Genomic DNA, 25,218 nt, shown 5'->3' on the forward strand with positions numbered 1-25,218 from the left:
GTCCTCAAGTCTAAATACGTAGTAAAATCAAGTTGACCTGAGACACATGGAGGCAACTGCCCTTTATTAGTACATGTGTGATATCAGCGTGACATAGCGACATGTTCTGTGCAGAAAGATAACTGACCAATGGATGACACTGTGATCACATGACCAGCCATTCACAATCCAATCTACCAATTAGGCTGCGTGAACCCTTTGGGTGACATTCATCATTATCATCATTTATTTATATAGCGCCAACATATTCCGTAGCGCTTTACAATTGGGGACAAACACGATAAACTAATAAACAAACTGGGTAAAACAGACAAAGAGGTGAGAAGACCCTGCTCGCAAGCTTACAATCTATTGGACAATGGGAGTTTGACACATGAGGTTAAGTCTACATTTTGCATTTTGGCCCAGCCAGACTGCAAAGGTAAAAGTGACTCATAAGCTAAATGATCCTGTCACACAACAATGTTGGTCAGGGGGTAGCTGTCTTGTGTGAAATTGTGCAGCGGGTGGTAATAGGGTAATGTAGTGATGTTAAGAGTGTGGTTGAGGAATATTATAAGCTTGTCTGAAAAGGTGGGTTTTCAGAGAACGCTGACATTAATGAAAACTGTTGCAGGGTGAAGGACAATTTAACCCCTGACAACCGGATTTTATCATTTTTTGTGTGTCGTTTAGAGAATTAAAACAAGTGTCTGATCAGTTGCTATGGGTAACACTACCTTTTTCATCTGCACCAGCACAGGAACATTAACATGGTACATCAATTATTGTAACTTGTACTTTTCAAACTCCGCTGCAGACAAGAACTAAAATACAGCAGGTAGACAGGCCCTTACTGCAGATTTGTGTGTGTATTGAATCATGTAACGTCCTTCAAACCTCGCTGACTCTCTCTCCTTTTCCTTGCCGCCAGCGGAGTGTAAGTACCAATTTCAGGAGTGGGGAGAGTGTGACCCGGAGACAGGTGTGAAGACACGAAACGGCAGCTTGAAGAGAGCCCTGCACAACGCGGAGTGTCAGAAGACGGTCACCCTGTCCAAACCCTGTGGCAAGATCACCAAACCAAAACCTCAAGGTGAGATTGTGGCATCGGGATGACAGCGCAAATGGAGCGTAGAGCCGGGGCGCTGTCACCCAGCCAGGGACTATGAAGGTCACTCTGTGTTCATTCCACTAATTAATTGGAGACTCCGGAATGATGGAAATAAATGAGTTGAGTGGATTTAAGAGAAAATAGGATGATTTAAATGGACATTATTATGATTGTTTTAAATGCTTTCTGCTTTTAAATACAGGGCATAGAACTGTTCCCAATATTACAGTAATAGAATTTGTAGTTGATGCTTTTCAATGCTTCATTGATTTGGAATTACTCAGTTAACTGTGTCTCTTCCAGAGCAAATAGATCTCACTTCATGATACATCTATTAACTATTGTATCCGGGTTCCTGCCTCATGGGGTACAGGAGACAGGGATAACATGGAGTACCTATTGACAGCATAGTTAAAGTGCCAGGGCATTGAGACTGAACAAAGTAAGCTGCTGCTCCTACATTAAAACAATGAATATGTAGAATGTTTATGGAAATATTTATTTATATAAAATATGTGTAGACTATATTAAACCTAGGCAACATATTGGGAAACTACAAGCCCCAGCATGCTTTGCTAGCCGAAAGCTGGCAGGGTATGCTGGGACTTGTAGTTTCACAACCCCTAATGAGCCAGGACTTCACTCTATTATTCTAACGGGCATATTCAATTAGGATTCCGGCGGAACCTGCGCAGTATTGTCGGTAATACGGTATCGCAATAACGTGGATTTTGGTTCGCAACCCTATGGGGTGTGAACGAAAATCCACGTTATTGCGGTACCGTGGATTAACTTCGGGGCCCGTTCCGGCGCGATCCCACGGACCAGAAACCTAATTGAATATGCCCCTGAAAGTTATGTTTAAACACAAATTTAAATGATACAATTTTTCTGATACCGTCCCTTTTTTTAAGCACATGGAGTTAACTAAATCAATTTGTGCCACTGAGCCTTGTTTTCTACTGAGTTGTACGACTTTGGGAGGCAAGATTGTGGAGTTTGCACTGGCTGATGGGAGATTAAGGTAGAGTGACGATGTTCCTCGTTATGTGTGGATTAGGCAAACTCATGTACTTAGTTTTATGGACCAGGTACATAAATACAATTTTATATAGTGGAGCAAGATTATTAAAATGAAATTAAGGGTCCGTTGCTTAGCTGAAGGACACACAGACATTTCCACTCCGCAAAAGCACTTGATTTTTCAAAACTAGACATGACTGGTATAAACTGCGATTCGTGAAATTTGGCGCGACATTCTAATTTCGCATCCTATTTAGGGTGAATCAGCGTGAACACAATTCCCAGGGTTTCCTTCGTCTGTAGCCACCAGTCACAGGGGCACATTTATCATTTAACGTTGAAATAGAGAAATGGTTATCAATCCTTATCGGACGGATAAGTATTGATTCATTTCTCAAATTTATCAAAACCGGAGTACAGAAACAGCAGTCCCGATAATCTGCTGTTTCTGTGGAAAAAAAAATCATACTTACCTGCCTCTTCGGAAGCGCTGTCTTCGGGTCTTCTCCTTACTCTTCAATTGCGCATGCGCACCCAGATCCCCTCTCTATCTCTGCAACGATAGTTGCAGAGAGAGAGAGCTGTGAGTGACAGGGAGGGATCATGTGATCCCTCCACACATGCGCTGTCCAGCTCTGCTCTCTGGAGCAGAGCCGACAGCATTAGATTTCCTCATGCTGCAGCTGGCGTACATTACCATGACAAGTTCCCGAAAAAAATGTTTTTTCGGGACTTGTTAGATTGCGGCCAGGAGCAGTCACCATTCTGTTGAATGGTGACTGCTCCCAAAAACGAAGAGGAGTGCAAAGCAGCAGATATCCATGATATCTGCTGCGATGCCCCCTAATAAATTTGCGGAGGACACTGTGGGACCTTAATTATCCGTTAAAAGCACTATCGTGCTTTATTAAATATGCCCCACAGAGAGCACCCACAGGCATTTTTCCGCTAGTACAATCTAGGAAGAATGAGCATCTCTGAAAAGGCTACGGACATGTGACATTTATGGATGCTAGCTGATTGGCTTCTTAACATTCCATGCACTGTGATTGGTCTGATTCCCAGTTGGCGTTAGTTATGTGCAAATGTTCTTTTGCGATTTGGGATCAGCTTACATTGAAACACTGTCCCACCTCCTCAGTGGTTGCCGTTGAGGTACTGTGTGCAACATTTCGTGGGTTTGTGGTTAGTGAGAGTCGAGCACATATCAAGAATTGTAAAATCTTCAACCCAGTTTGACCAATCTTTTCAATCATTACAACTTTGACTCATGTGTCCCGAAATACGGTTTAATTTATGCCTTAAATAACAGCATTTATTTCTCTGAAAGCCCAAATAGGTCATCGATGCATATTCACTGATCCCCCCAAATTTAGAAGTGGAGCGCAGAGACCACCTGAGCTGCTGGACCACTATTACATGGTCCCTCTAATAACATAGAAACTGTAAACCATGGTCTGGTTTTCTGAAGCAGTGATGAAACCATAGGATACAAAGCATTTTTTTTCCCCAAACTGTGATACAAAAATTAGAACAAAAAAAAAGAACCAATTAACATGAGTGCAATGTCAATTTCCTAAGATATTCTGTAAGATGTTGGCATCACCTTATGCTGAACTAAGTGATCTGACAATTTATGGTACCTGTATTAAAACAAAGAGACTCCTGCCAGGTGATGCGTCAACTGAACAGTAATTATGTTAACGGGGATAATTATTCATTTAGTCATATTTCTCCAACTCTGATATTGATTAATCAGCTTGCCAGTTGCGCAGGAAATAGATGAAATTAGTATTGTGTTACTATTTTCTGCAGCACTTTCATTTAGATCTAACGACCAAATAGAAGACAATCTAACCTCAAAAAATATTTCTTGCTTAGTTATACCCAGTACATACACTATATGGTCAAACGTATGTGGACGCCCAAACACGTCAAATATCACATCCGTAGGTGCTTGGTGGTACATCTGTTTCCAAAACCATGGGCACTGATATGGAGTTGCCCCCCTTTGCTGTTATAACATTCTCTATTCTTCTGGGAAGGATTTCCACTAGATTGTGGAACGTGACTGTGGGAATTCATATCCCTGTTGAGGTGATAAGATCTGGATCACAGTTGGCCTTCCAAATCATCCCAAAGTTGTCCTATGGGGTTCAGGGGCAGGCTGGGTTGGGGGGCAGTGGGGTATAGTGGGCTATCTTGGGCTGAGTCAACAAGCAACACGCATTTTTTTTTCCTTTAAAATGTCGAGTCTTGACCCCTGGGCTAAAATGTGCCAGCCCACCCCTGATGGGCTTGAAGTCAGGCCTCTGCGTAGGCTTGTCAAGTTCTTCCACATCAAATTTAGCAAACCATTTTTTGGTGGACCTCCATTTGTGCTCGGGGACACTGTCATGCTGACACAGGAAAGTGCCTTTGTCACACCAGGGAATACATTTCCTTTGCTCCAGAGTCTTTACACGACTGCAGTCAATGTTTGGCCTTGGGCATGGTCACCTGAGGCTTGTGTGCGGAATCCCAATCCATGGAGCTCCTCAAGACCAGTTCTTGTGCTGATAGTTGCTTTCAGAGACAGTTTGTAACACAATAGTGAACGTTCCAACCGTGGACCAAGGAGTTGTACATGCTAAGCACTCAGTGCTCCCGTTCTGTGAGCTCTGTGGCCTACCACTACGTGGCTGAGCTGTTGTTCTTCCTGGACATTTCCACTTCACAATTACAGTACTCAGGGGCATATTCAATTAGCTTCCGGGATCGTGGCATCGCCCGGCCGTGCATATAAAGTGCAATTAGGTACCGCCACATCACGGATTTCAAGGGTTGCAAAGGGAAATCTGCGATACAGCGGTATCGGGACGGCCGTGCGTAGCCGCGATCCCGGAAACTAATTGAATATGCCCCTTACAGTTGACTGGGGCAGGTCTAGCAGGGCAGAATTTTGACAAATTGACTTATTGGAAAGGTGCCATTCTCTGACAGTACCACACTGTACGATCCATTCTACTTGATTGTATGCACCGGTTAGCAATGGGTGTGGCTGAAATGGACAAACACACTATTTAGGGTTGTCCACATATTTTTGGGCAAATAGTATACTGTATATCAGGCCTGGAAAACCTGTGCATCTCCAGGTAAAAACTACTAGTCCCAGCATGATTTGTCAGTAGGTAGCCAGCCGATAGCTGGCACAGCATGATGGGACTTGTAGTTTCACAACACCTGGAGAGTTACAGATCGGTGAGGCCTGCTGTATATACTCGTCATAGTTTCATGCTATTCCTGCTGCTACTGCTAATAACATCATATCACACGCTATGATATGATGATACAAGGTGTTGTAACCCTCCTTGATATTAGTCATGTTGTTGTATTATGAAAAAAGAGTAAAAGGAAGGCTATGAAAGTGACAGAGGATTATGGAACAGGGACAAAACAATGGTTCTATGTAAACAGAAAGTTAGGTTAGATATAAATTGCCCTTAGTCTCTCTCGATCTGTGTGTGTGTGTATGTTAGGGAACTTAGACTGTAAGGGGCGTATTCAATTGTTAGCGTTAACGCTCTCAAACGAGCGCTCAAAAAATCTTAGCGTTAATACGGTAATTACTCGCGGAATTTCAGCTTCTCGGCTCCCTGAGCGGCGAGCTGAAATTCCGCGAGTAAACTACCGTATTAACGCTTTTCGCACGCAATATTACCGTATAAACGGTAGTATTTTTTGAGCGCTCGTTTTTTTCCGTTAATGCTAACAATTGAAAACTCCCCAAAGCATCAATGCGGCAGGAATTGAGTTCTCTGTACAGCGCTGCGGAGTTATTGACGCTATATAAATAAATAGATGATATTCATTAAACGTTTGTTTAAATATTTATCAATAGATCACTGTGACAAATGCATTTGGATTTGGACAAAACTACTGTGTGTAGGGCTGAGAATTTGCATCTGAAAGTAAATTAAAGTGAGTGGGTATATACTGATGTTGGAAACAATCCGTCCTATTGTCAGACCCATTCACAGGCCTTATATCTACATTAAAATGCTAGTAAAGGCACGTGTTTTCTCCTCGCTAAGTATGGGCCCTTACTACAATAGGACTGGGCAGGAAGTTAACTACTACTTAGATATTTTTGTACATTGTTGCAACACAGTTGCAGATCCCTTTGTGCTGCAGAGCAGCTAATCATGGAAATCAAAACGATAATCGAGCAGAAAAATGAATAAAAATGTTTGTAAATAATGTAGCATGGTGGCTCAGTGGTTAGCACTTCTGCCTTACAGCTTCGGGGTCATGAGTTCGATTCCCGACCATGGCTTATCTGTGTGGAGATTGTATGTTCTCCCTGTGTTTGCGTGGGTTTACTCCGGGTGCTCTGGTTTCCTCCCACACTCCAAAAATATACTGATAGGATTATTGGCTGCTATTAAATTTCCCTTAGTTTCTCTTGGTCTGCGTGTGTGTATGTTAGGGCATTTAGACTGTAAGCTCCAATGGAGCAGGGACTGATGTGAGTTCTCTGTACAACGTTGCGGAATTAGTGGTGCTATATAAATAAAAATATGATGATGATGATGCTGGAGAATGATAATTTCAACCAAAAATAAGAAGCAATATCTAATATATAAATGTCTAGTGGCGTGTGTTAGTCTGTCTGTGTGTCTGTGTGTGGAAAAAATAAAACCAAGCTGCAGCGCCACCTGCTGGGCGGAGTTATACACTGACCTACTAAATTCTTAGTGTGTGTGGAAAAAAAAAATCAGAAAGGGCTGAAATTTGGTATACTAAGATGTTTTTAATTTGTTAATTTAATTTGTTAATTGTTAAAAGTGTTTAGAAAGATTTAAAAAAATATATATATATTTCTTAAAGGAGAAGTGACAGTTGGGAGTGGTTGGTGGTTGCCGGGGGTGACAGTGGGGAGTGGTTGGTGGTTGAGGCCTGGGCTATGGCCCAAATGCATGACAAGAACCTTTTTAACACCTTAAGTAGCTTGATTTGACTAGAATGCATGAGTATCATGCATGGGTTAACTTGTAGTTATATATATATATATATATATATATATACACACACATATATATTTCTGCATTTATTTGCCTGGGTAGCTGGCGGAGGTGTCTTTCCGGCACGCTCTGTAGAACAACAGACAGGGCTGACTGTGGTCCTCTGACCCCTGGCAGATCTCCACTTCAGCTCCTTCTGCACCCAACAGACAAACTCATTTTCTTTCCTATCGATCTGACTTCAGTGTGTAATGAACTCCTCGGAGCTTCTCCTGTGTGTGTCCCAGAAGCTTGGCAGGGCTTATCTATAGCATGCAGGGGTGGGGAGCAGAACATTAACCCATGTGGAGCTGCCACAACAAATAATACATATAATACATATAATACATATAATACATATAATACATGCTGTAGGTCTCTTATCTAGAGTAGAACTCACCAGTAAATGACTAAATAGCAAGTGAAGCTGATATATATCTATATATAGCTATATATAGATATATATCTATCTATACCTATATATAGAGCTATATATATATATATCTATATCTATATATATCAATACATATATATATATATATATATATATATATATATATATATATATATATACATTAATATATATATATATATATATATATATATATATATATATATTCCTCTATCATCTATGTGTATATATATATATATATATATATATATCTCTGTATATATATATATATATATATATATATGTATATTATAATAGATAGATAAGTGGCGGTATGACATACCACCATATACACCGCACTTTGACCACTTACTATATGTTATGCTCTCTTTCACTCCTTTAGCTGTTTGTCATATTGGGAGGTTAGAGATTTTCTAATTGAGCCAGCAGACTGTGAGCGACAGGCTTGAAGAGCTGCCCATTGATGAATTTAAATACATGGGCACCGCCAATGATGTCTCAGCAGCTTAACTGACTGACATTTTCAAATTTTCATTGAATCAGAGCTGCAGTGGAATGGGTACTAAACATTGTGGGTGTCATTTACAAAGCCCCCTTGAGGAGGACAACAAAATGTCTTGATTTTGCACTGGTTCATCCCAAGGATCTATCCAGCTCACTTCATGGTGCACTCCTCCCCAATCCCTGGAACAGTCTTTGAGAAGCAAAAGTGCACATCAATGAACTGGGGAAAAATTCTACTCCATTTGAGGAAAGGAAGTTGCCGTGCATGTGTTATGAGCCACCGTGCCACTCGCGACAGCTGACATTAATCTTTTGTCCGGGCTGTTGCTAAGCAGCCAATATGCTGTTATGCTGGACAGACTTCCTCTTCGTTCTGTTCTGTGATTGCCGTCACATGACTGCAATCACCAATTATTGTGAGCGGGACTTGTTTCCAATGGAGTATTCTGATTGGCTCCCATTAATTTAAATGGCAGGGAAGGTTAAGCCTCCCTGCTGGTTATAGCGTTTGTGCCTGCACCTCGTGAAGTCTGTTGTTGCTGAATATATTTATTGATTACCTGTTGCTGACCTTTTGCCTATTCCTGGATACTCTATGATTGCTGCCCATCTTGACCCTTGGTTTGTTTCTGGACTACACCTGCTGGCTGCCACCTCCAACTTTCTGGCTTGTCTACAGTTATCCTGCTTACTGTCTGCTCTCGACCACTTGCATCTTCACCAGTTTTCTCCTGTATACCGCCTGGTATGTGATACTCCCAATCTTTATTCCTCATTGCTAAATGTAACCTAAGATAGTCTTTTACTAGGCTTAGTTTAAGTCCTGGGGGCATCTGAGTACCCATGAGAACATCACTCTCTACGGGAAAGGCAGCTTGCTATAGGTGAAGACCTCTCCCCACATCTTGTTCTAAAAGTTCATCTAAGTTTCCATTGGGAGCTAATAGTTTATAACCGGCCATAAGGGAATAGGGATTTCCCATGCAGACTGAACCGCCAAGTCCTGCTCAAATCCTGGCTATTTAGATCCAAACACTTGTTTAAGTGGTTCAAGAACCCTTGGTTCATTTGTCGGCCCAGGAAGAGGCCTTCAAGCTGCCCATCTGAAAATCTGTCTACACATTTTAAATTTGACCCCCAACCTGCAGTGCAACCAGGGGAGGGTGGGCAAATTTTAGCCCGGTGGGCAAGACTCGACTTTAAAAGGTAAAATAAATGCAGGTGACCCAGTGACTCAGTCCAAGGCAGCCCACTATGGGACTAGCCCAGGGAGCAGATGCCCCCCTGCCCCCAGCCCAGCCTGCCCCTGTGTGCAGCATGTTTTTACCAAGGTGCAAATTTGCACCTTTTTTTTTTTTTGCTTTGATCCAAAGTCTTAATGGAGCCCATTATGTTACAATAAAGACTCTGCACTTGTTACCTTGGTGAACAAGGAGAAGAATTTAGTCTCCATACTTACACTATGCTGACTTTATTAGTAATCAAACTTGCCTTCTTGCTAGACTCCCGAATTCCATGTACATCTCCTATCGCCTGGGAGAGCAGGCTGTCCTCTCGTACCCTGCCCACTTCCTAGTAATGTGGACATGACGGGGGGACCTCGAGGACACGATATGCAGTGTATTGCTTCATTTTACTGCGGGGGAGGGTAAATGCAACTATGTTACTAATGTATATTTGCTTCCATGCTAAGGTTTCATGAAAACATCCTCATGAATTCTGTGAATATTTGCTTACCTTAAAAAATACTAATAATATATAATATACAAGTTAACCCGTGCATGATACTCATGCATTCTAGTCAAATCAAGATACTTAAGGTGTTAAAAAGGTTCTTGTCATGCATTTGGGGCTAGCCCAGACCTCCTCAGGGGAAGAGCGTTACTTCCCGACGCAAGCGCCCTTTTTTAACGTGGTTTTGTCCACATGTCACCACCTCATCATTTTTCTCCATCACCTCATCCTTCATCTTCATCGCCACATCCTTCATCAAGCTACTTAAGGTGTTAAAAACTCCCCACTGTCACCCCCGGCAACCACCAACCACTCCCAACTGTCACTTCTCCTTCAAGAAATATATAGGTCAGTGTATAACTCTGCCCAGCAGGTGGCGCTGCAGCTTGGTTTTTTTTTTTTCACACACGCCACTAGCCATTTATATAGTATATATATATATGTATATATATATATATATATATATATATATATATATATTTATATATATATTTATATTTATAGATGTATATAAAAACCTTACCTTACACACTAAGCGTCATTTATATAAAAGAATGACGTACAGGGCGTGACTAATTGCTCAGATACTATGTATGTATTGTATATTATTTGGTTTCCTATGGAAGAGGAATCAATAAATAAACTTGGATAGTGATGTCGTTGTATTTCAGGCACCCAGCACGGTAACTAATGGCCCTGGGCTTTTGAAATGTAATTACATGGTGGACTGAAGCAGCAGAGACTGGGTGATAGGCGGGCCGGGCATTACGCTCTGTGCTCTGATTTCCTCAGAGATGCCCACAGATGATGCCCAGCAGACCGATGCCACCATTTATCATCATCATCATCATCACCATTTACTTATATAGCACCACTAATTCCGCAGCGCTGTACAGAGAACTCACTCACATCAGTCAGGTTTTTTCTTTCAATCAGTTCCTTGCCCATGTTTCACAGTTCTCATTCAGCAGATGAGTTAGGAATACATACATGTATGTTTACTGTAATTGGAGATTCTAAGTACACAGATACTTTTATGATCTTCATATGGTCATTCGCATAAGTGAAGCTGTTAAGGTGGTTGTCTGGCTCTATCTCCTTTTCCTTGATAGAAAATTAATTGCAGCATTATACTAATTTAGTTCAGAATGTAGCTGGATGAAGATAAAGTTGTCAGATCAGCTACTTCCAACTGGATACACATGAAATACTGCATGATGGCAGGAGCGAACCTAGACCTTTTATTAGGAGGGGTGATTTTGCATAGCCACGCACCTCCTTCAGTCTGGTTGGTCCCAGTTGGCCCCGTTCCTTCCTTCCCAATGATCGGACCTCTCGGTTTTGAAGATTGCTATTTGGGGGAAGGGGCCGGGGGGGGTGGCAATTTCCCTGATCGCCACCCCTCTGGATCTGCCAGTGCGTGATGGTACTGTATGTAGTTGAGAAACATACTGCACTTACCCCTCCCAACATTCCACATAAACAAGTCACTTTAGGCCCATTAGGCCAGATTTACTCAGACCACACCCCTTAATATCTAAATGATTATAACTCCACCCACACATTGATAGTCTCCACCCCTTTCCTCAACAACTGTTACTAAGCCAGCCTAGCAGGTTACACAGCAGAGCTCTCAACCAACTACCCCAATATACCCCAAATGATAAGATGATTATTGTCAATAACTTTTCTGCTGCCTTCTGGTGGAAAATAAGCATGTACTAAAGCTGTTTCTAACATATCTAATTTTGAGCTGGAGATTTCAGCCAACATTTATCCTTGCTGAGTACTGAGCAGCCGGGACCGGTGCATTAAATTTTACGGTTTACGGTTTAAAATGAGATAAATTGATGAAGAGGGAGGGTGTATAGTGTTACATTTCACAATGTAATTGGTTGTTTTTCAGCTATAAGATTGAAATGAATAGCAATATTTGCAAATACTCTTATTAGCTGGAGACAATATTAATTTAAGGTGTGGACTCTTTTACTGAATGTAATAAGATGAAACGTGCATTATTTTTGATGCACGTAATGTACAACATGTCTAAGGAATTTCCTATTTAAATATTGTTTACCAGCTATGCCGAGGAGAGGCTGGAAACAAAATGCTGGGCATTTATGCTGCAATGTGGAGGCTGATGAATCCTACTATAAGTAGGTCTCCCCCTTTCTAGAACTCCTTCTCACATTTGAATGGGTTCTTTATCTAAAGCTGTTAAGTATGTCAGAGCTCAATTGTCCACCGATTGCAGTTTTCCTCCCTGCGTTGATCACACTGTTCGGCGTGAATAGAAATCACTTTGGCACACAGCAGCGGGAGAGCCTTGTGTCCGGAGAATACGCCAAATACCTTCATGCAGGGCCGTAACTAGGGCTGTGCGACAGGGGCGACCGCCCAGGGCGCAATGCTGAAGGGGGGCGCAATTTAGGAATATTTTAGGTTAATTTGGCTAAAATTGAGGACTAGGGGGGCGGCATTTGTCTTTCTCGCCCAGGGCACTAGAATTCTAAGTTACGGCTCTGCCTTCATGGATATCTCCCAGGGATTATGCCAGCGCAGCCGATATGCCAAGGATCTGGCAATAGTACAGATGAAGTGCAGTGGGTTACGGTGAACTTGGTAGAAAGCGGGTAATATGATGTGCTATCTTGTCACAGGCGTCTGGTTAGTTTAGCTGCTTATAGATGAGGATGTTTCATTCAGTTGCAAAATATATTATATACCATACTTGCCTACTCTCCTGGAATTTCCGGGAGACTCCCGAATTTCGGGGAGTCCTCCCGGACTCCTGGAAGAGCAGAACATCTCCCTGATCCTTGTGGATTAGCGGGAACAAGCACTGAATAGTGGGTGCAGGGCTTAATGGCGCAATCACGTCATTAAACCCCGCCCCCGCTATTCAATGCAGGGAACATTGGCAGTTTATAGTATGGTGCGGGGCTATGGTGATGCAATGACATCACCGCGCCCCCTCCCTTCCACCCCCTGTCACATGACCTGTCCTCCGGTATCTTTCGTAGGTCAGGTGATGAAAGTTGACAAGTTATGTTGTGTACAGAATTGGAAGTTGCTATAACAAGTTATATTATAGCAGGTGCTTGAGGGTGAGATTATCCAGAAAGGAACAAACACAGAGAAAAAGCCCCCAGCACACTGCTGTGAGCCAGTGAAAGACCTGAGGTTCTGCTTATACCTAAAATGCAAAAATCTCAGTTACACACAGTTGCAAATGTTTTCTTCAAAATACAGTATATTGTGAGCTATGGTGCAGAATACTCTGCAATAAACTGCACTCCATCTGTAATATGTTAAGGACGACAGATATTTTTATTTCCCCACAAAATTGCACAATTATAATAATAATAATAATAATAATAACATTGTAAAACCACCTCTATATCTTCTAATTGTTATATACATCCATGTAATTCACAAATTATTCTGCGGTTTAGATTCAGGTTTTGTATGGATAAATCCAATAAAAATACTGTGACGTTATGTGTCCCTTTACTATGATAGGGAAAGAGAAAAAAAAAATTGCATCACAAAATCGGGATAATGCATTCAAGGATTTTTGGTTGTTTCCCTGACAACCTTCCCTGACACCCCTGCATGACAACTCGCCCTGACAACCCTCCCTGACATGATATAATTCAGCCCACAAGCAAATAACACAAATGGATTTTTGGTCATATAGAATACTTATTACTACTTGTGCAAATACTTTTGTCCAACCCTATTCTTTTAAGTTACCGTATTTCCCCATGTATAAGACGCACCTTTTTCCCAAAAATTTTGGGTCCAAAACCTGGGTGCGTCTTATACAGGGGTAGCGATACAGGGGCAGCGGAGGGGGGGGGGGGGGGGGTGTGATCCAGTAGGAGGGGGACAGGAAGCGTGTCAGCGCAATCCAGCAGGCGGGGACAGTCAGCGGGGATGCAGAAGGCAGAGTGTCAGCGCGATCCAGCAGGCGGGGACAGGCAGCGGGGATGCAGAAGGCAGAGTGTCAGCGCGATCCAGCAGGCGGGGACAGTCAGCGGGGATGCAGAAGGAGGCAGAGTGTCAGCGCGATCCAGCATGCGGGGGACAGGCAGCGGGGATGCAGAAGGCAGAGTGTCAGCGCGATCCAGCAGGCGGGGACAGGCAGCGGGGATGCAGAAGGAGGCAGTGTGTCAGCGCGATCCAGCAGGCGGGGACAGTCAGCGGGGATGCAGAAGGAGGCAGAGTGTCAGCGCGATCCAGCATGCGGGGGACAGGCAGCGGGGATGCAGAAGGCAGAGTGTCAGCGCGATCCAGCAGGTGGGGACAGTCAGCGGGGATGCAGAAGGCAGAGTGTCAGCGGGGATCCAGCAGGCAAGGACAGCTACCGTAATATTTTTTTTCCAAAAGTAAGGTGCGTCTTATACATGGGAGCGCCTTATACATGGGGAAATACGGTAATTGCTTTTTTTACACATACCCATGTCTAACTAATATACCCTATCTGCGTTTGTAGCAGGTAAAGGTGCAGCCTCCGTCTTTAATTCGGCAGTTTTTAGGTGTGAGGAGCTTATCAGCGGACAGCAGCATTAGCAAATCACAATTTTTCATGCGGGGGGTCTGGGTAATTGTTTGTTTGTAGACTTGTATCATTATATATCTCCCACAAGCAGGGTGCAAATATATTGCATTTCTGAGTGGCAATAAATGCATTATTACTGTATATAAACATAGAGAACCTTATAGTTCTTTATTGCAGAACATTCCACAACTTTTTGTAGCAACTGCAGAAGATTCATAACTAACCTCTTGAGGTTCTGTAGAACGTCTCACAGCTTCATGTTGCTGACAGACACATATTGACCTTTTCAGTAAATGGCACAAGTACAGAAATAGTCCAAAATTGTGGATGGAGTCTGACTCTTTTCCTAACGAATAGCAGGATTTTCAAATGAGAAACAAGGACACGTTATGGTGCGCACCTAAAAATTGTTCAAACAAAATCGAGCAAAAAACGTTTGTGTAGCTTAAAACATAAACAGTTTTTGTGTGAACAGGGAAAACAAAGAAGTGAGTATTAAAATGCGAGACTCTATATGCTGCATTTAGTAGGCTGCATTTTGGCCACTAGAATACATATGTCAATCTGGCGGCTAGTATACAAAACAGACTACAATCTAATGACTAGTATGAGAAAGCACCTCAAAATAATGGCTAGTGTACAAAACATACACCAATTTAGTGACTAGTGTACAAAACAGCACCCAATCTGGTAGCTAGAAAACAAAACAGACACTAATTTCTTAGCCAGTATACAAGGCAGATGTTCATCTTGTAACTTCTTAAAAATCAGACCCTAATCAGGTGGCTTGAAATCAAAGCAAATCCTAGACTGGTTGACCCAATGTGGTAGAAAATGCAGAGTAGCATGTGGTGGCCTGCAGGGCCACAAAAAGGGATTGTAAGGGGGCCACATGTCTGGGGAACTTACATTCTAAAAATAAAATTCATTGTCATTGCCGACCTCACAACCTTGATGTTGAACTATGAGATTTTTCAAACTCCTCTTTCAAGGAGAAGGAGGCCTGGAGTTAAAAAATGTCAGGGGAGGGGGGCATAATTCGTATGGGCAGCCCTGGGTGCTAACATATAAAACATCTCATCTGGTGGCTATAAAATACCCATCCTTGTGGCTAGTATGCAAAACAGACCCCAATCTGATGCTCATCTGGTGTTCAGTGTAAAAAAAAAGACCCTAATCTGGTGGAAAGACACTAGAGCAACCCCAAATTTGGTTGGAAGTATACATAGTACACCCCCATTCATGATAGCTGGTATACAATACAGATTCCTATACCTGGGGGGACTAGAGACCAAACTCTGGAGGCTGCTGTACAGAGCAAAGTTTGAGGTGGCTAGTGCTTAATACAGTTCCTGGTGGCTAATATACAATACAGATGCTTCATTTCTGGTCTTTTGTGTTTAATATCAGCATTATTGTAACGGCAAGTATAAAAATTAGAACCCAATGAGACTTTGCATTCAGTGATGTCAGCGGTAACAGGTGAGGTAAAGCAGAAATTGGGGGTGCGGGGGTCGGGGGATGTATTGGCTTAGCCATGGGGAATCTAGTGCAATAAACTTAATGTCGGTGAAGTTATCCTTGATAAGTCAGTACATAGGACCGACATTTTCAACAAAACATAAGTAAAATAGATATCACTTGCTTTACATTACATTAAAGTTAATATAGGCAATACAATAACATATGGTATGCTATAGATTGAAGGAGAACTTTTCAAAAGCAATCTTTGTATACTATGGGTCTGATTAATCAAGGCACATACCTGACGATTTTGAGCACAAAATCACTCTGCTCGAGCTCATAATCGTCAGAAACATCCGTGAATGCAATCCTGCGAGCGCAAAGGACACTTACTACAACCTGCGAGTTTGGGGAGGGAACTGGTTGGTGAATTTACAGTAGGGAGGTGTCAAACCCAAGCACGCGCAGTTACGTCTGAATCCAGCCCTGAGCGTCTTAAAGTCACTTGTTCTTCTGCCGTATCTCTTGCACCAGAGAAAGGGCTAGTCTAAGTCCTGATTGGTAGTCGCATATGGAGGTATAGAAAGGAAGGAAAACATGTCTTTTAGGGGCACTCATGAATTTTTGTTGATATAAAACATACATTTTATTGGTTCATTTTAAAACTATGTTGAAGTCCCAGATTAGTACCATAGTACCACTAGTAGCGAAATAAAAGCAAAAATAATAAAGTAAATACTCGAGTTGAAATAAACTGAAAACAAATATAAATTTAAAATTGGCAGAACTAACTGCCTAGCCTCGCTGTGTTGATAGTTTGTAAATTTCCCTAATTGTACTGTATATGGGTAACTATGATCCTCATGCTGCCCTGTTAACTGGCATTATAAACAGATTATCCAGATAAATTAGAGGAATACAATTGTTAGGTACAGGGGGAGTGTATATTATCCTGCCTATGTATGCGGGTTATCATGATTTATAGTATAATTGGGTATTGTATCTTCCAAGTTATATTTATTCTTAATGAGATTAATTTCTCAGTATATTGGAGTATATAACCAATTATACATTGATCTTAACCATGTGGAGTTATGACAAGACACTAGTTAGGTTATCAAGGTGCCTATTGCATCTTTTATAGGATATTCTGCGTGCTAGATTATAATTAGCTAACACAGAGAATATTGATTACAGCGTGTCCTATTATCTAGTATTTCACATTTCATAGGACTATATTCTCCTTTCCATTCACGGATAGATACAATGCTGCTATCAAATTATCTGTTAGTAGCTGTTCTTGATCAGAAATTCCTAATAGAGACCTATACCTGGATCCCTGTTATCTGAGTTCCTATATAAGGTCTGTGTAATTACCCCTATTGCCTATATATATGTCTTATAAGCTCCTGATTATTGGATAAACCTTGCTCCCAAACCCTGTTCTTATAGCAGCAGCATAGATCACAATTTAAACAACACAGCGAGGCGAACGCTGATATGATTACCTGGTGCGTCGGTATATTTTTCTTCTAAGTCCTGATTGGCTCTGTATACATGCTTTAACATGTGTTTGCAATCACAAGCAACTGTAAAAATATATTTTATGCTCAGTAGACATTAACAACATTCTAATAAATGTATTTCATGGAAAACAAATAACAAAAAATACTTTTTGTTTTACTGTTTTACTGTTTAACATTAATGGCTTTATTAGTATCAGGTAATAATAATGCAATATTTTTTTTTTAAATTTCCTGTGCGTCGTTTTGCAAATGTATAATCCCCATCGGTATTGGACGCTTCCTGCTGCATCCGATGTAGTAGAGCACAGCAAACCTGCCTCGATTTCAAAAGCCCACGTATCTAGAGATCCGCGCCGTGCTGAATATGTGCGTATAATACTGGAGGCGGCTTGAGCTCAGAGTACGTCCCTCGATGAATCAGACCCTGTATGTATTTCATCTAATTACTAATGGAACTTGCCTATGTGTGTGAGTAACACTGTGGTGAATTATAATCATACTTGCCTACATCTGGCAAGCTGTATCCGGGAGAGGGTCGTGTCTAGAGGGCGGAGGGGGTGGGGCCCAGCAAAACGCGCCATTTTGCCCCCCCGCAACAAATGTGCCATTTTGTCGTGGGGGGTGGGGCCAAAATGACGCGATTCACCGCGAATCCCGTCATTTTAGCCCTGCAATTGCGGGATGCAGGATATTTGGCCCCTCTCGGGAGTCCGTGAGACCGACCCGATTTTTGGGAGTGTCTCGGACATTCCGGGAGAGTTGACAAGTATGATTATAATAAGTGCATTTGGGGCAGAAAAACTAGTGAACCCATAGATGCCCCATTCATCCCTATTAGCGCATCCTGTAAATATTAGGACAACGATGATTTAGCAGAAAAAATGTCTGTCTGTTCTTGTGTCATCCAATCAGTGAGTCACCTACGGGGCAGATGGTTTTAAGTTAACCCTGTAATAACACGTCACACTTTTCTTCCTACAACATAAACCACAAATCTGTTTTGTCAAAGATATGCCTATAAAGGGTTAAAATGTATGTGTGTTTAAAGCCCCTCTCTCCAATAGAAACACATTTTCCGATAAACTTCTGTGCACTAATTATCCGCAGACGCTGTGACTTTATACAGTTTTACATCAGACCCCCTAATACCTCATTTAGATAAAAATGACTAAACCTAGGTTTAAGCAAAGCAGAGTCCCAGCTCCCTGGGCATCCGCCAGCAGCGTCTGTGTTTGATCTCCTGCAGCTCCTCATTCGTTTAGAGAGCAAATAATGAATGGAAGAGAAGATAACTTGGAGCGCTCTTTATTCACGCGGCCCTATCTCAGAGCCGTAGTGTGCAGATAGGATCTGCAGGCGGCTGATGCATTGTAGGCCAGAGGGAGAGGAGCCCAGTGCATTTTCATATTGTTCATTCCATAGGCCGGCTACAATAGTTACTATTATTCCCAAGACAAGCTCAGGCAAGCCAGATGGCTTGTACAAGGGAGAGGGAGGGGGGACAAAGAGAGTCTATGAAACCGGACTAGTGGCTTTATTGTCATTTTAGTTATTCTTTTTACATTGACGCAATAAGAGGCTCAAGTCTCACAACATTCTTTTACCCGGATCATGCTGCATTCTGTAAGTTGATCAATAGCTTGCATGCTTTTCTCGGAACCTCTTGTGTGGACTGGTGTCAAGTGATACTTCAGGGCCGTGGTGAGGGTTTGGTAGTCATTAAGGAGAGAAAAGCAAAAAAAAATAGTATGTTTGCTCCTCGGCAAACCATGTTACAATACAAGGGGTGAAAATTAGTTTATTATTTTGCACATAAGTTAAATACTGGCTGCTTATTCGTGTAGCACACAAATACTTGTTAGCTTTATTTTTACACTGAAATTTAAAGTTCATCAAGGACATGCCCTACCCCAACTATAAACCTGTCCCCACATCAGGCGCGGCCTGGCAGGTTTCAGCCCAGGGGAGGGACGCACAGGCGGCCGCATCACATGACATGCGATGCGGCCACGTCGTTGTCATGTCGCATGTCATGTGATGCGGCCGCCGGTTATTACGCCAAAATATTGCATCGGCGGCCCCCGTCCCAGCCCGCCTCTGCCCCACATTTTAAATTTACCTCCCCCTCCAATGCAACATGGTTTTGCCACGGTGCAAAGTTACTCCTTTTTTTATGCTTTGCTCTCCTCAATGACTCAGGCCCTGTATGTGACACTTAGTCATGGATAGGGTTCAGCCCTCTAAAAATAATGTTACTTATGATTAAATAAGTAACTTATATTGTAAGTTAGATTGGTAATATTATATTGGTAATATTAAGGTAATATTATACCTTAGATTGTACGCTCCTCTGAGCAGGGCCATCTCTCCTCCTGTTTCCACCACTTCTAACTCTGCTCTCCAGCTACTTAGCCCTCCTCCTCGAGGGTCCTCCACCCCACGTCCACTCTCGCTCCCTCCTCCCCCCTGGGGGTCTCCCTGTCTTCCGCGCCCTCCTTCTTGGGCCCCGTCGTTTGCGGATCCTCCCTCCCCCTTCCCCGCCCTCTCTAGCTGTGCATTGAGCATACTGAGTTGCTGTGTTTACTGTACTGTGCTGTCTCCCATTGTATTGTGATTTTGTTTGTCTCTGTACGGCGCTGCGGATGCCTTGTGGCGCCTTATAAATAAATATTAATAATAATAATAATAAATACTTGACCTGTCTTAGGTCAGTGGTCAGGCTTGGCAAGAAGAAACTAGAATATGGATACGATTACACAGTGATCTCTGGTAATAGGACAACTTAGATCTGCTAGGATCTGAGGAGGCTTAATATTAACACTGAGCCCTAGCACATCAAGATCACTCACCCATACATTATTTGTCATGATAGGACTAAGGGGGGGAACCTGTTTCCATTAACCTTCAATCAGTTACACAGAAGCTAGTGTGCTAATCTCATTGTAGATAAAGGATTTCACACAATGGGCCAAACTGAAAAACCCTCACGCTCTCCTAGGTCCAACGACATGTATGCTCAGACCTAAGTTAGGCTCTCTCCTTAAAGCTGCAGTAGCAATAGGGTGAGGTGGGTGGGAGGAGATTTTTGTTCTAAGCTACTACAACATGGTGGCCGGTAAAATTAGATTGTAAGCTCTGCTTGCATAAGGACTGGCGTGCCTGAGTACAAAGCTTCTGACCGTACAGCAGTACAGAAAATGTTGGCGCTAAAGAAATAAAAAAAATAATAACTACTTTGGGCCTGATTCATTAAGGGACGTATACTGAGAGCAATGTGTGTTTGTTTTAAAACGCACATAAATCATCGGGTATACGTCGGGGGTAAATGCAGGCTTTGTAGAGGGGGTTTCCACATCATGCCGCCAGTGGGCGTGGCTATAATTTTAGACAGTGCTTGGCTGCTCTCCAGCTCTTCCTTTCACCATAATATACATGGGCAACGCTGCGTGCACTACTGAGCCGTGTGAAGCAGAGACAGGGTCCAGCCACCCCAATTATACAGTGCCCCAGGCTTGGACGGGGTTTCCATGCACTAGGACCCCCCCCCCCCCCTCGGTTTGCCCGAATTCCACAGGGAGCGGATTTGGAGATACGTGCGGTGATGCATTCGGGTGTAGGGGTGCTCTGCTCTAACAGGCAATAAATACACTGCAGGATGCGTCCAATACAGGCCTGGCCAACCTGTGGCCCTCCAGGTGTTGTGAAACTACAAGTTCCAGCATGTTTTGCCAGCAGATAGCCAGCCGATACCTGGCAAGGCATGCTGGGTAATTGTGTTTATTGTACCCACAAAATTACAACCCTTAATGAATCAGGCCCTTAGTCTCTATCATACGTGCCTACTTTTGAAGGCAGCTGTCCGGTAGAGGGTCCATCGAGGGGGCGTGGCCACGAGTGTTGCACTGTTGCCCCGGTCAATCATAGATAATTTTGGGCAATCGCAGTAGGGGGGTGGGACCACGATGGCATGTTTAGCCCCTCTTCAACAACGGAGATGGCTGCATCCGGGATGTTTTCCTGCTCTCTCGGGAGTCCGGGAGAACTCACAAAAATTCGAGAGTCTCCCGGACATTCCGGGAGAGTAGGCAATTATGGTCTCCTTCCTATCTCTCATTTACATAAAACATCACTAGTATTAGGTATCGCTCTCCGCATAGGACACAGATGAACTTAAACAGCTAAACATCAAATGGTATGTCCTACATTCTCATGTGCTTAACAAACCCCTATGATAGGTATGACCGATTAAAGGGACACAAATGTTAATCTAGAAAATATTAATAAAAATCTCTTATTGTGTGTATACAATGACATTTATAGCTACGGGCCTGTGTTACTCGCCTGTGACTCAAATTTTTTCCTATAATTACATTTTACACCTGGCTCTCTCCCAAACTCAGACAAAAGTACTTCTGTTACAGCGAGATGTGGAATTTGCATTGAATTGTGGTTCAGAGTATTTGGCTGACACCCAACCCACCTGGCTGTTATATGGTTTCATTGACCCAGAACCACTCTGGTCTCTTGTTTCGGCATGAAGTGAGATACTGTAGAGAGCGCAGGAGCCTCTAGTGGGGCACTTTTGACGTGAGAGAGGAATGATCTGCTTTATTCGCTCCCTGGTACTGCAAGGGGGAGACAAAATAAGGTTTGTGTTGATGTCCTGTAATATCTCCAGGGATAAAACAATGGCTTATTGTACGGTATATCAGAGCGAAGGCGGAAAACTGAATGGAGATTGGCAGCTGCTCCTTTCTACTGCTGAGACGGCACTGAGAGAAATCTCAGATGCTCGGTTCTGTCCTTCATAGCGAAAGGGGATTATTTTAGGCAAAATCCTTCAGTTATTGCTAATTTTTCATGAAATGCAAGTATGTTTGTATCTGAAAGCCCGACAATCAAATGGCATTAGGTGAAGAGGAGGGGTGATTTTCTTGGGTGTAGGAGAGGGGGAGAGGGGGGGGGGTGCACAATGGTAAGAATTGCTGCCTCACAACATTGAGGTCATGAGTTTGATTCCAACCAGACTCCTATCTGTGTGGGGTTTGTAATAAATGACACGTAAAGTGAATAACTTTGTTTTACAGAAAATGCTGATGAGTAATTAAGCTGTACATTGTATAGCATACATGCCCACTCTCCCGAAATGACCAGGAGACTCCCGGATTCCGGATAGGTCTCCCGGACTCCTGAAAGTACAGGCCATTCTCGCCGCCTCCATGACGCGATTTGGGGTGAATCGTGTCACTTTTACGCAACCCACCCCCGTTCCGCCCTCACACTTCACCTCCCCTCTGGGATCACCCGAAGGGGAGGGATAAAAGGTTGGTAAGTATGTTGTATCGGGGAGAAGGATACTACAAGCCATTGAGGAATTGTTACCATATAATGCTCGTGACTACTTTATATGCTCACAACAAGCTGATCAGCGAGAAGTAGAATACATTGAATTCTGAAACGTGTTCTACTGTTCCACTCATTTGTAGTTGTTATTATGGTATTGTTAATCACAGACTGCTTTCATCGTCAGCGTGAAAAACAAAATGGCCGCCCACAATTGTATTTAGTCCTTTATGCCAAGCAACCAGGGAGACATTCAGGCCGCAATATATCAGAGGGGTTAATCCCCATAGCTATGCTACTCCAAAAAAGCACTGGATGAGGAAATAAATTCCTCTGACACCAATTTATCCCCCCCCCCCCCACATGTATTTTATAATCTGCCGGGAAGAAAAGATGCACAGCTGAAAACAGAGAGGAGGGTAAATGCAAAACAAGAATGCCCGGCACAAAACAAAGCTTGGTCCTGCAGTCTGAGCTGTGACCGGCTGCCTGCTGTTCCCTCCCTTGCATGGCAATGATGAGTGACACAACATCTTGAATTCAAAGTGGATCCATCCCGTTAAAGGCCTTGAATTATTCTTTGTGGTCTAACTCCCCCGCTCTCCCTGGGCTCTCGTACGCTTCACTCGGTCACAGTCTGTGAGTCACTGCAAACAGGCAGAAGTAAGTTGCTGTCCCCTCTGTACATACCTGTCATCTAACGCCAGGGTGCCCATATGCAGGGCAGCAAATACAGATTTATTTTGCTGGATTTTTTTCCGTTCTTAGTTTACACTGGAAAAAAGAAGATTATAATCTGTATTACACTGCAATGCAATGATATCACTCAGCTGTCAAATGCATTTGTTGGCCGACAGCAAAAGCTGCCCAAACTGCAAACCGCTGATTATCAAATGCCATTTTTGTTTTTGATACCGACATACATATAGGCAACTGGACTGTACCATTTCTCCCATACTTGGCAACTTTATCTTTCTGCCTTCTGAGAGATCCCGGTGGGAGGTGCATAGGCAAACTGAGGAGGGGGGGTTACTAGTGCCTGGAAACCCCCATTCAAGCCTGGGGCACTGTATAATTGAGGTGGCTGGACCCTGCCCCCACTTCACACGGCTCTGCTCGAAAAGAGAGAGCTGCGTGCACCTAACAGTAGTGCACGCAGCATGGCCCATGTATATTGTAGGGATAGGAAGAGTTGGAGAGCAGCCAAGCACTGTCTAATATAGCCACGCCCCCATGCATGCTGGTCACGCCCACTGGTGGTGTGATGTGGAAACCCCCCTCTGCAAATCCTGCGTTTGCCCCTGAGATGAAGTGCAGCCGTGGAGGGGACAGGAGCCAAAATTGCAATTGCGTCATTTGGCCGCAGGGGAGTGGGCAAAAGGACGCGACTTGCCGCAAGTCTCGTAATACAAGCCCCTGTCCTGCGCAATGTGGGAGAATGGCCAGAGCGGGAGCCCGGGAGACCTACCCGAAATTTGGGAGACTCTCGGACATTTCGGGAAAGTGTGACTTCTCCTATTCTGTCTGTTGGAGACAATTCTTAGTATATGTTCTTATAACCTGTTTGCCTGTGTGGATGGTGGTAGTGTGTGTATTTTGCAAAAAAAAGCACATCAGCACATCAGGAGTACAAGACTGGGTTCAAGAGCTGACACTCACATGCTGTGGGGCGCTCACCTCTCTGCTTCTTCTTGAATAAACTGTAGCATTAGAGTAACTGATCTAAATTCCCCTGACTCCGCCCGGTTGATCTGGCTGTTCCATGCAGGATAAATGTTGTTCCATGCGCTCCCATAAGCTTCCCACCAGTGTAATAATCCACATTCAGATTCTCTTAGCTTGTGTTCAACTGCAGTTCTCATATACATAGTTACAACCACAAAGTTGCTTGGGTACCGCTATGACCAGGGATTCACACTTTTATATCTGACTTATTGTCATTGTTTATGGGTAAAAAGCCACAAAACTTGTCTGCGCCGGACACTCAGAGTAACACATCATACACAACAAAAACATACTGGTAGGTTAATTGGCTGCTATCAAAATTGACCCTAGTCTCTGTCTGTCTGTGTGTGAGTGTGTGTATGTTAGGGAATTTAGACTGTAAGCCCCAATGGGGCAGGGACTGATGTGAGTGAGTTCTCTGTACAGCGCTCAGTGGTTAGCACTTCTGCCTTACAGCGCTGGGGTCATGAGTTCAATTCCTGACCATGGCCTTATATGTGTGGAGTTTGTATGTTTGCCCCGTGTTTGCGTGGGTTTCCTCCGGGTGCTCCGGTTTCCTCCCGCACTCCAAAAACATACTGGTAGGTTAATTGGCTGCTATTAAATTGACCCTAGTCTGTCTGTGTAAGTTAGGGACTTTAAGCTCCAATGGGGCAGGGACTGATGTGAATGAGTTCTCTGTACAGCGCTGCGGAATCAGTGGTGCTATATAAATAGATGATGATGATCCCCTAGTCAGCACACTTACTTGTGCTTCACATTCTGTCTTCTCTCTATTGGGATCTCAA

The 25,218-nt window shown here is 43.2% G+C and overlaps 1 protein-coding gene across 1 annotated transcript in view; it reads left to right on the forward strand.

Moving 5' to 3' along the window:
• The window catches only part of PTN (pleiotrophin), a 65,949-nt gene that overhangs the window by 37,678 nt on the left and 3,053 nt on the right, over positions 1–25,218 (forward strand). Inside the window, exon 4 of the mRNA XM_075210401.1 lies at positions 914–1,075. Coding sequence (XP_075066502.1) covers positions 914–1,075 — 162 coding nt within the window. The remainder of the gene's footprint in view (positions 1–913; positions 1,076–25,218) is intronic.

The sequence above is a fragment of the Mixophyes fleayi genome, chromosome 4 (genome assembly GCF_038048845.1).
Source record: "Mixophyes fleayi isolate aMixFle1 chromosome 4, aMixFle1.hap1, whole genome shotgun sequence".
NCBI classification, from domain to species: Eukaryota; Metazoa; Chordata; class Amphibia; order Anura; family Limnodynastidae; genus Mixophyes; species Mixophyes fleayi.